This window comes from Athene cunicularia (genome assembly GCF_003259725.1).
Source record: "Athene cunicularia isolate RWA chromosome 10 unlocalized genomic scaffold, athCun1 chr10_part1, whole genome shotgun sequence".
In the NCBI taxonomy this organism is placed as follows: domain Eukaryota; kingdom Metazoa; phylum Chordata; class Aves; order Strigiformes; family Strigidae; genus Athene; species Athene cunicularia.
This window is the reverse complement of record NW_020799112.1, coordinates 15177856-15190761: the sequence shown is the minus strand read 5'-3', so window position 1 is coordinate 15190761 and position 12906 is coordinate 15177856. Positions and strand designations below refer to the sequence as shown.

At 40.4% G+C, this 12906-nt stretch overlaps 1 protein-coding gene across 1 annotated transcript in view; it reads right to left on the bottom strand.

Moving 5' to 3' along the window:
• The window catches only part of AGBL1 (ATP/GTP binding protein like 1), a 289236-nt gene that overhangs the window by 189559 nt on the left and 86771 nt on the right, over window positions 1-12906 (bottom strand). Inside the window, exon 17 of the mRNA XM_026856071.1 lies at window positions 10721-10874. Coding sequence (XP_026711872.1) covers window positions 10721-10874 — 154 coding nt within the window. The remainder of the gene's footprint in view (window positions 1-10720; window positions 10875-12906) is intronic.

The following is a 12906-nucleotide window of genomic DNA, read 5'->3' as shown; positions in this document are numbered from 1 at the left end:
ATGCCCCGACCACAGCTTGTCCAATAGTTATCAGTGAGGAGGTAGGACCAAACAGAAAGGAAAACAACTGGTCACAGCACAGCCCAGCAGCTCATCTCCTCTTCTTAGAGGAGTACTTCCTCTTTGCCTTACAGAGAGTAGATAGGGCAGAGAAGACAAGAAAGACTAAAAGGGAAAAAAAAAAAAATCACACACAAGCAACACCTCTACTGTTGCAAAACTCCAATTTCTTACCTTACTGCACATTTCTAACCCAGGTGCTGCAGGGACCTTCTTACTGGCCTTTTATTCAAGGAGCAAGGGTGAGCCACAAACTGCCACAACATCAGCTCTACTAACCAGAAGTAACTGATGTAACACAGGTGTTGAGGGGCAAACCCAACTACCTTCAGGCCAAACCACTTTATACCCTGCATCAGCAGGTGCTCCAGACCTTGTAATTTGTGAAAAACAATAACCTGTGCAGTAAGACACATGACCAATGGGGCAATATTGTGACCAGCTGGAAGAAACCCTTTCCTGACCTCTGCTTTTACCTTGAGGCACAAGCATTAATTCTTTATCCCTTAGTAAGCATATTGCTCATAACGATATTCAGTTTCCGCGGTCAGTCTGACCCTAAAATTATGTCCTCCTTCACAGAGCCCATCTCTGTCACATTGAAAACAGATTTAACTCAATTCAAATGCTTCTCTGGCTAATTTATACAGTACCACATTGACCTTTTAGAGTATGCCCCACAGGACCGTGTGTGACTGGAATTTATAGCTGGGCATGGAAAGTGTGCAGCTCACTGAAATACAAGGAGGGGGTTTATGCCTTGATTTGAAGTTGATAACAGAAACCAAGTAGCAGTTCAATGCCTGTTCACCATTTGAGGGAATAAAAGCTGCCTGGGGGCTCCACTGGGCTGTATTTCAATACCTCTACAGATACAGATTGGCCATTGGAAGCACAGCATCTGCAGGTTTTTCCCAAATTGTTTCCACCTAAGGGAGAGATGATGAGGGGTTTTTTTTCCCCTTTTTTAAGGCAAGATTTTGGGTAACTTATCACTCCTACAGAAGCTTGTACCTCCACTGAATGAGACTGGGGCACTGGGGTGTTGTGAGACAGGTGTGTTCCAAGCAGCTGGCTATAAATTTCCAAAGCAATATCAGAAATACATACGACCAAACTGTTTTCAGTTTCATTCATAATTTTCAGTGCCTTATAACAAAAATACAAGTAGCACCATGCTCCTGTGAGAAGGCACTTCTGAGGCACTTGACAAACCGATCACAAATGAAAATAATTATGATTAAGGTATGTTCTGATTTAGAGTTTCAAGATGTTTAATTCATTAGTGTATCAGAAAAGACACTGATATTCTGGAAGACTGGAGCATAGCCAGTGCTAAGCACTCCTGATGTTCCAGCCCAAGTTCACACCAATCAAGAAGACACTGCTAATTTACGTTCCAGAAAATGCTGTAGTGCAAAGGTTAAGAGTCTCTTGGGACAATGGTAAGACCGTTATAGTTCAAAGAAGGAAAGGTAACAGATCAAGTGCCAAAGAAACAGCAGAAAATTCTGTAGCGCTATACGCCAAGAGAGGGGGGTCTTAGAACAAATCTCCAAATTTCAGAAAGAAGGTTATTTTTAAAAAAAAAAAAAAAAAAAGCAGAAAACTACAGACGAATGAAGAGCAGCCATTGCAGTACAAGTTATCTCGCTTCAGAGGGCTGCTCTGCTGGCATGCTGCATAAGCTAAAAGGTGGGAGAGAAAGAGAGATTACCCTAACATTTACTTTCTCCCTTTGCAAAAAACACTGTGGTTGCTTATGCTTCAAGGCACATTTTTAGCATCCCTGTTCAGTGTTTTCCGTGCATTACTTGCTGCCTTGACTAATTGGATTCAATATATTAATACGCCTTTTGCCAAACTCACAGAAGGCTGACCGTAGTGTCAAAGCTGTGCTGGCTGAGTCAGTTCCACCAAATGCTGGGACTCAAAGAGGAGTTGATACATCATGAAAAATACTGGCCTCAGTCTGCAGACAGCCATGTGCCTGTCTCACAAATTTCATGTTCCATTCAACCAGCTTCCACCTTTATGGCAGTAGACTGGAGACTCAAACAGCAACTTAGTTTTGCAGGAATCTCTCTGCTCTTTTTTTGCAATGGGATGTTACATTGTTGAGACTGGGAGATCAGAGAGAGAAGAGACGTTTGAAATTGAAAGACAACCTTGAGAAATTTAGAGCACGCACCATCAGCATTGTATATCTGGAGATCATTGGTTTGGTTTCAGATGCTTGATAAACTGCCTATTCAAGCAGGAAAAAAGAAAAAAAAAATTGTATTCTCAATTCTGTAATTATTTAGCACTGCAGAATATGTGACAATTTTATTCAGCCTTTCTTCACTACTCCATTAAAACAGGATCACAGTTTTCACAGCAGCTGACTCTTCCTGTCACCAAAAACAAAGTGTTTGGTACAAAGCAAGAGAGGAACTAGCACCTCTGCCTGTCACCCCTGCAAATTAGGAGCAAATCTTCAATTCAGGGGAATATAGGGATACAAAACTCACTACTGCAGATGCAAGAATAAAGAAAAATAATGGGTTTTTTCCACAGTCCGCTATAATCATCATCTCATTCAATTTCTGTATGCGCTAAAATTTGTTCACTTTTAACTATAATCACAAATAAGCAGTAGAGAGAGAGAAGAGATGAAAGGAAAAAGAAGAGCAGGTTCTGTAAATGGAATATTTTAAGAAAACGTAATGCTAGTGGACTCTTTCTGCATAAGATTGCAATTTGGACCACGTTAAGTACCTAGGTAGCTAGAAAAACAATCTATTTGAGACATCATCCTCTGTTCATATTCAGTGGAAATGCAGTCTAATAGGGGGGCCACCTGAGGAGTGGAGGCTTTCTCCTGTTCTTGGTTTCTCTCCCGAGACTTTCCATCAGTAGTAGCAACAGTTCTTTCTTCTTGTATCACACCAGGAGTGTAGAAATGCCATTATAAAAGCCTCTTGGTCCTTTTCACAGAAACCACGCAGCATCTAGACAAATATGGGGAACTGGACTGCTCTGTATTTGGCATACAAATGTGACCTAAGGGTTCAGCAGCACTGGCTATACTGTGTGCATGTGTGCTGGAGGAAGTACAGCACACAATGACACTAGGAGAACAACAGATGCGCTTGCTGTTGTGAACGGCTTCCAACCAGCACAATGCCAGGTTAGCACTCCAGCTGAATCGCTACAGGCAGTTCTTCTGGCTGCTTGAAAGATCATTACCAATCAAAGCAGGTCATTCTACCTCCCTATTTCAACATTATTAGATGAGAGTTTCCTTTAAAGAGTGCATTTTCCTCTGGGGCGGACTAACTCCAATAAGGCGTTGATCTAATTTGATCCCTGTTTCACTAGGAGATATGTCATCTCCAGCTTTGAAAAACTTATTCAAGAGAAGAGAGCTTGAGCTTTTCACAATTAACATGCAACACCGGTTGCCACGCAGGGAGCGGGCACAGTTATAATAACTTGGAGTCAATAATTCATAAACTATAATGCATTATTAATCAATTATCGAGGCCTGAATTACATTTAATGAGATTAAGCTGATTGGAGCACTAAGCTGTTTGAATCATATTGATTTAATCAATGTGCTTAATTAAACTGTGTACATTTTCCACATGATCATTATTTCCCAGTATCCGGCATAAGTGGTCTCCGCAATTCACATCCTCTGCTGTTCTTTGTGCAGGAACTGCTCTTTGCTGTAATTATATTTAAAGGTAAAGGACTTGTTTCTCTCTGAGAAAAGATCAAAGTTGCAAAACAACCATCTAAATAGCTTATATAAGCAAACTGAGAAATGTTAGAATATTTCTCTCAGCAACTGTGTCTTTTTGATTCTGCAGGCTTAAAATGAGACCAAGTAAACACCACTCATTAGTCTCACTTCATCCCTCATTCTAGTTCAAGGAGCATCTGCAGATCCAAAGGGCACAAGCATCCTGCCATACCTATCCCAAAAATGTTACTCTTTCCATCTTTAGACACATGTTTAGACTGAGACAAAAAATGTGTTTCAACTCCCCAGAAGACTACATTTAAGATAGCCAGGTGTCATTACCTCTTAATGATAATATTCATAATGGTTTCCCCAGCCTTGCATAAAGACATGTAATGACAGAAGAGCAACTCAAAGTGACAGCTATTACAGATGTAAATCCATATGCTAGTGTCATATTTTATTTAATTTCCCTCAGCACTGCTGCTAATTAGCTGGGACATTTAGGTTTAACTTAAACCCCACAATTCAGCTCTATTATACTACACCCTGCTAAAAGGACACTCATCAGGTGTGTCAGCTGGGGAAATACTCCTAACGCACTGCACAATCTGTGTTATTAATGGGAATCACGACAATACAACCAGCCATGAAGAGAGCTGTGCAATTACTTTCTTTGTGATACCATAGACAATGACTGTCCCACCCAATGTGCAGAGCGACACCGTTCTCAGAGGGTAGGATTAACCCCCATGGCAATATATGATGCTCACGCCTTTCAGCTGAGAAGGCGGCAATGCTGGCAGTCATCAGCTGAAGTGGTACACTGCTGTACCACCCTAGACCCATCGAAACCTTCATTCCTGCAAGGAATTCCTTTAGGACTGTTGCAGTACTTGCTCTCTATTAGCACAGACCAGAATGGCACCTCCTCTACATCCCTTCGGAGGTGTCGTGTCCTCCCCTACATCCCTTCTCTACCTAAAGGTGAGAGCTAACCCACCCCAGCTCAGTGCACAGCCAGGAATCACCTCCTGAGAAACACCCATAAGGCAAGCTCAAAACAGCACACTGTCAACTGTCCTCTGCTCGGTCCGTTTGCATTTGGTGGTTTTAATTCCATCACTCTCTTAATATTAGGAACATATCAGCATCCTCTACTTTTTTAACTAGAAGGCAATTTTATCACCTCCTGTATACGAGCGTTTAGATCTTTTACTTACACTTCTTTGAAGAGTTAATCTGTCCGTTTGCTCTACCACTCACAAAAGTATCCTGTGGCTTGCAGTGAGTGTCTAGTCAGCTGTCTGCCAGGACATACTGCACATTTGCAAGCATAACACTGAATTAAAGGTTGGCAAACTATTACTGAGTACACATGCATGCTGTTAACACTGCCTTCACTGGGCTATGTGTGGCAAACCCAAGAAAGTCAGAGCTCTCGAGCACCTATTCACTTCATCAAGCAGTGAGTTGGCACCAAGATCGGAAGCTTTATCATTCTCACTGTTTCTGCATTTGAGAATGCTCTGAGACACACTGGGAATTGCTCTCCCTTTGAAAGTCCCCTTAACTCTCATCAGGCAACGTCTAAGGCTAGACCTAACATAGCCAGGAACAAAGTCACCAAAGAGTAAATGCCTGCCCAACTATTCTTTCCTTTCCACTCCACAACTTTTTTACTTTTCAAGGGCTTACATGTCATGATTCAATATCCAAGGCAGGTGGGGTCTGTAGGTTCACCACACCTGCAAGCTTACAGAGAACTGTCAGGTTTTGGGTTGGGTTTTGTTTTGGGGTTTTTTTTTTGGAGGGGGGTGGGGGGGGTGGGCTGGATGTTTAAATAATTCTAAGAGCTACAGTCTTCTGAGGAAAAGCTGTGTATAATATGGAAGATCAAATCTGCAGTCTAATTCTTCGTGAGAAAGAATAAGGAGAAGGAAAAGAGGACCATGGTAAAGATAGATAACAGAGGAGACTTTGTCTCCTCATAAGTCACTTTGTCTCATCATTGGTGCTTCCCACACACAGTCAGAATGGGAAACTAATGGCTTCACAAGACTATGGGGGGCTATTGCAGTTAGAATGAGTAGCAAAGACATCCCTACCCATTGAATGCTCAGTCTTCATATGATGGCAAGACAGGCAAGTTTAAAATAAGAGAAAAAAAAAAACAAAAAAACCAAGGGACCCTCGGAGTTTCTATTTGTACAAATCTATGGAGCTGCAGTGGTCAGCAGGGACCACTGTCCACTCTTCAGACTTTCTGTTGCAGTCTTCAGGCACACGCAGACATTGACCAAGCGTGAATGGAAGTTGTGCTCTTTGTTACAGAGCTGTTGCATGACTGAGATGCAAAGCACAGGGAGCAAAAGAGTTCCTAGCTCACCTCTCCCTTTCTTCATATCAGTGTCAGAAGTGGACATTTAATAAAAATTATCCAGTACACCACCATCACATAAAGGGGAGATAGAAAGAGAGGAAGGAGAAAGGAGCCTAAAGTGAATATCAAAGCCTCACATAAACAAGGCATAGTGCCGGAAAACAGCAGCCCATTTTTCTTCCCTTCAGTATGCGGTGAATGTGCAGCGCCTGCGAGGGTGCACGGCTTGTGCTTCCTATTAACAAGGCTCACGTTAATAAATTTAACTCAGACAAATTTAACCATCCTAGGGCCACATTAATCAAAAGCCTGACAAGACCAATCCAAAAGACTTAGCCAAGGAAAATAAAGCACAGCTGACAGAGGATGCCATGCCCTCATTGTCCCAAGGCTGTTCCCACACTATCAGCACCTCCAGTACCACAATAACTCCTTCCCACTGCACTCCTAACTGGGCTGATCACACTGTCCTCCAACACTCCTCACCCACCCAATGCCTCTTCATCAGTGATGTTTCCTATTCCTTACGTGTCCCTACCAGAGAGAGATGAGTATTTAAGTACAATCACGTGCAACAGCTACAAAGTCCTAGTGAGCTTTGTGTTTTACCTGTGCCACTGGTGTTACTGAAAAGAATCTCTCAAGGTACAGATTAACAGATGTACAAAGGAGAAATAACAAATTTGATAGGAAAACAAAATTACTATAGTTTATGAAAACTAAGAATTGGGCAGAACCAGAAGGAAAAAACGAGGGCTATCAATTTTTATTCATTACCCATGTGCCAAGTTCCTCGGTGCTGAAGCTCCACATCACTTCTCAAGCTGAAATATGTATGCATGGAGACTGTACAAAGAAATGGGACTTATTACTGAGAAAACCTCCACCCTTTGCTCCCTTCATATTTAGCTCTAAGTTGTTGCTTTTGAGTTGTGTTTTTAGTGTTGAAAAAAAGTGACAAATAGGTCCTTCCATCAGCCAAACCACTTCACAGAGAGAAGGGCATGTCATAAAAGACGAGGAAACTGAGAAGTAACTGCTGATCAAAGCCACACAAAACAGCACAAATTAGGCTAAGTGCGTCCCCAAAAGCCAGAATTATGCAAGCTGCTTAAACAAATAAGCCCATACGTGATTTTTCAGATTTGCCTAGAGGCATCCCCACAGCATAAAACATGGTGTGCTGTCTTGCTGTTCTTCCACTTGATAAAACAACAAATATTTTTATCACCTAAGCGTATTGGTGTTTACTTTTACAGTCTTGGAATCTTGAAAGAAACTGTGTTGCCTTGCCTTGACACTGTCTTTCCCCCAAACAATTTCTATTTCAGTTCAGACAACTGGGTTTCCTACATGTTGTGTTTTGATTCAATTCAGTCGGTTCATGGATGGATCTAGGAAGTCCTGAATCTTACTGCATTGCAAAGCCTCGGAGGAAGAGTTCTTTAGTGGCCCATGATTTTAAGGCATTTCAGTCAGAACTACAAGCTCCCACTGAATTTACAGGGGATTTATCTTTCGAAAATAAAGAGGACTTCAGCTATATAATTGGGATTTGAACCCGGATGCTGAATATTACAACAGCCTGAAGCATTTGAAACAAGTATTTGTCCAAATTGTTCATAGATCCTCGATGAATTTTTCAGAAAATCTGTGCTGAATAAGTAAGCCAAGCCTTGTCTTCACAGACAGGTTAATGACCTTTGAAAACCTGCCAGACTCTCTTTTAACACTGCAAGATGCATTCTGATACAAGCTGAGAATAGAGTGTTCCAGAAAATGACAATGCCTCCTAACATTTTCACATTTATATCACAGAATCATCTAGGTTGGAAAGGACCTTGGAGATCATCTAGTCCAACCGTTTGCCTAGCACAGTTCCCACCCACAGCATATCCTTAAGCTCTAAATCGACTCTACTCTTGAACCCCTCCAGGGATGGGGACTCCACCACCTCCCTGGGCAGCACATTCCAATGCCTCACAACCCCTTCTGGAAAGAAATGCTTCCTAATATCTAGTCTGAACTTTCCCTGGCGCAACTTGAGGCCACTCCCTCTTGTCCTGTCGGTTTCTACTAGGCTAAAGAGGCTCAAACCCAGCTCTCTGCACCCTCCTTTCAGGTAGCTGTAGAGGGTGATGAGATCTCAGCCTCCTCTTCTCCAGACTAAACAATTCCAGTTCACGATACTCCCTAAAAGCATGTGACTCTTGGGGTGTTACTGCACTGGTCAGTCCTGTGTTGTCGTTTCCTCGTGGTCCTCATTTCAGCATCTGTGTGACTCTGAGTTGTCTTGCATACAGGCTGCAAGTCCTGAACACACAGAGGCCATCTGTTCTCCCATGCTGTACCACACCTGGCACAGTAAAGTTTCAGTTCAGGGCTAGCCCCAAGGACTGTAGATAAGCATAAAGTCTAACATATTATTAGCATATGCAGTTACGTTTCCCTCTTGTCTCTGGTGCCAAAGGTGAAAACATTCTTAACTATTCCTGCTTTAGTTCCATTGCTACAGGTCTGTGATTTTCTTCCAGATTTTTTAATCCTGATGTATCTGCTTGACTGCAGCCCTGGGCATGTTGTGGGGTTGGTCAGAAAGCAAGAACTCTGTTTTACAGAAATGCTGGTGATGTTAAAATTGTTCTTTTGCTTTCCTATGACAAAACATGCCTTTCAGAAAGTCCTTTCAAAGCCAAAGACGCTTAAATTCAGTGTTTAGCCACATGCACTCATCATGTGACTGACTGACTCCAAGTCCTTTGATACATCCAAACATTAGTTTATCTTTGGCTTTGTACCTTCATTGGAAATTACTCACTTGAGTAGAAAAATTTGTTCACTGCACATCTCTTCTGGATGGCTCCAATCTTCAAACAAAATATTCCCACTTTCTTTCTTTCAGTTGCCCTATTAAGACCACGAGGTTTAAAAATTGCTGTCAACAGCTAACATCTAACCAGTTGATCATCTGCAGCGTGCCAGAGGCTTCTTTATATAACAACTTCCCTCACCACAACTCCCACCCGCTGGTTTTCTGTTCTAGGTCATCATTATCATGGAACAAAAGTACTTAAGGCCAGGAATTATCTCTTCATGTCAAGCATGGTGGACAGAACCCACCACAGCCAAACGCCCTAATCATGTGTTGTATGTGCTACTGTAGTGTAAATAATACTAGTAATAGCAACACCAATAATCCATTTTTCTCGCAGACACTGCCTCCAGTTTCCACCATTAAAGCTGTGCATGTGCACGCACCTTATGAATAGCCTGTACTTGGCAATTTTGCTTTAAGATTTCAACCTACAAAAGCATGTTCTAGGTTGTCCAAATGTCTAAATTTGCTAATTCAGGGTAAATGCTCAATTTATAATAAAATTATTATAATTAAAAATTATGAGCTCAGGATGATTACACTGTACTGTCAGCATAACTGCAGTCACCGTGCTCTAAACCTGAATTGGGAAAGATAGCAGTAATTTTCACCAACTCTGATATTTGAGCTTCCTTTTAGTTATGCATGTAGCATGGACATTGTGAAGAGCCCTACTCACGTATCACCTGAAAGATTTCTGCAGTGAGAAACGTGGTTCATGTCACAGAATCCCTATGGATACTTCTAGACTAATATCTCTGTGAGATAATGATATATATTTGCTTAACATCCGAAAAGATCTTGAGACAATTTAAACTTGCGCACGCCCTCAAAGTTCTCAACCTGTGTTATAGATGTGTGAAGAGCAGAGATAAAAATATCAGTTTATGCCTTGTTACTGGCTCAAGAAAAAAAGTCAACCTACATATAAGTAGTTAGTCATTTGGGCTCTCAAATCAAAGTTAACCCAACATGATGCTAACCAGAATCTTCTTATCACTTGCTGTTGATGACAGAAACTTGCAAATCTTAATCTTAATCAAGGCCACTGAAGATCTAAATATTTGACTTTAACAATGAAAAATAATGACCTCTAGATATAATACGGCAGTTGTAATATTTACCATTAGATAGTACACCATCCATTAGGACTCAGACAGAATGCAAGAAACTATATTGTGTCTAGGTTGATCTACCAGGCATGTTGGGGGAGCTGGAATTTCACCAAAACAATTCAATTGCCGTCCACAGCTGGGAAACACTGGTCTTGTACTTTTTTAGTTTTCCCAAAGTTTGAGACCTCAAAAGACAAATAATTTCAATATGGAACATCAACACAGGGAAAAAAAAAAAAATAAAAAAATTCTTGTTGAACTGGTTATTTGAACAGAGTTTCTTGCTGTTGGAGATATTTGATATTGAACTTTATAATTGTTTTAGATCATTAAAGAAAAATTTGAAGCAAAAAATGGTGTCAGTTTTCCTTCCTCCTCCATTTAAATCTGTAATTTTAGAAAAGCATTGCAATTGGCTCTTCCCCACATTTAGAATTATTTTTCCAAAATGAGAAAGTCAAGAAAATCAACATATTCACAAAACAGGTTGTCATTGCCACTGCTGACACGACTACAATTTGCCAGCATCTTTTTTAATGCTTCATTTGGCTACTTACAGAATTGCTCCAAGTCATCTCCTTTTTTAGATTCTGGCATAGCAGTGATTGTGAGCAATGGGCATAGATTTCCTCCTAGCGTCTGGCAGAGTGTCTGCTGCCTCCAGTAAACCTTCTTGGGGTTCCTATTTTGTTCCAAGATATCAAGATGAGACTGAGAAAGAAGCAAGGAAACAGATTTATAAATGAGTTCATGGTCTGTAAAATCTGATTTTATTCCACTAGCTGTGTGTTATTATCGGTACTAATTTCACCTCTTGCTAACTTCTCAGCTTCTCTCTTCTGCCAGTTAATATCACCATCTTTTTTATCCCACAAATATGCACAAGCCATTCAGAATACAGCCTAGTTCACTGAAGCTGCACAGGACTATTTACCCGTATGTCATGGTCTAGTTGAAGACGTCCCTGCTCATGGTAGGGAAGGTTGGATTAGATGAGCTTTAAAAGTTCCATCCAACCCAAACTATCTGGACAGTTCCTAGGTGCATTTCTTATTAGCATAAAGAAATTTCTATGCATACATGAAGTCCAAAGAAGAACTGCCTACTCCTTATATTTTAATAGGAACTGTGCAGAAACATGAGAAAACTCACCGGTTTTGAGCCTTTATGGAACTGACTGGTTAGCTGTCAAGCACATGCCAGTGAAACTCAGAAACAACTCCACACCCAAGGCAGCCAAAAAGTTTACATCGAAACCATATTTTGCACAATCCGTGGTGGAAAATTTGAAGAGCATCTTTCCAAGAAGTTATTTAAAAAGGAAATTTTTGGCCCCCACCCCCTGCAAAGTTTATGGCAGTTTCAAATTCTTAAATCCAACAGTTTCTGGAGAAATTTGAGAGAAAGAATTGACAGCTTTAAAAGTGACTTTTTGGAACAAATTCTGATCGCCTCATTAGACACATAGCCGCTTGTCACCCACACACCAGATGACGTGCAGTTCTCTCTGTTTACATTGGAATTGCAAGTGGCAAGATTAGTGTAAGTAATCCCATCGCAGGGTCTTGCTAAGTGGTGTGGAACACCGGTTGTCTCTCGAATAGTAGAAATAGGTATGGTATGGTATAGTCTGCGTACTCGTCCTAACAGTACTTTAACTAAAACACAGGAATTCACTGAACAACACTTCCATGGTAACCTTTTGCCTTTACAAGTGAGGGCTAAATTTTAACCAACATTTATGGAACAAGACAGTCTTGTTCCTCAAACCTGGGAGCTCACTGTCTTTCAGACTGCTTTCTCAGCATCCATTTAAATGCAAACACAGAACTGAAATTTACAGTCATCTGTGTCATAAAACAATTAACATACTGCTCTATAAAGTAAATTCAATTATTAGATGCATCTAATGATCTTGCATAGATACAGAGAACTCAATATAATCATTTACTTATGTTCCTGCTACCCAGTGAAACTTAATTGGGTATAGCTGCCACAAAGATTTCAACTAGATATCCAAATAATTAACACTGTGATGTAAAAATAGATAAATTACTGTTCACAAAATAAATGTAATTACTAATGGACAAAAAGTAATGAACTGCAGAGTGCATCCAGTTCAAATAGGATTCTGCTATGAGTATTTCCTGTAAATAAGCCTCTAACTATAAAATATATATGATATTTTAAAACATTTTCAAATTAATAACTTCATATACAAGTTTATCTTCTTCCCCAAAGCACTGTGTATTTAATTGAGCCCTTGGGTTCGTAATCACTTTTAATTTATTACTGATATGTAAAACCAACATACTTCACCAGTGGACAAATGCTTTAAAATCAAATCTACTGGTGCACAAACCTGATTTGGTTTATTTACTGTGGAAATTAAAGTAACATGGAAATGTGTAAATTGCATCACTTGACATTTTAAATTAGTCCAAGCAAAGAAGCCTTTTAGAATTATTAGAGGCAAAAATTCTGCTTTGGCTAAAAGCCAAGATTGGACATGACAATCTATCAATCTTTTCCATCCATAATTCCCATTTACCAAACTTTATGGTCCTTATTGAGTCTGAGTTCATTTAAACTTTTCCTGGGGCAAAATTCCCACTAACTTCAATAAGCATTTTATTTGAAGAGGCAGTGAAATATTTAGAACTTGACCATGCAGGTCTAGGAATAACATCTTTTTCATCTCTATTCTATTCATACATAAGCAGGTGAGATATTCAGGGATTCC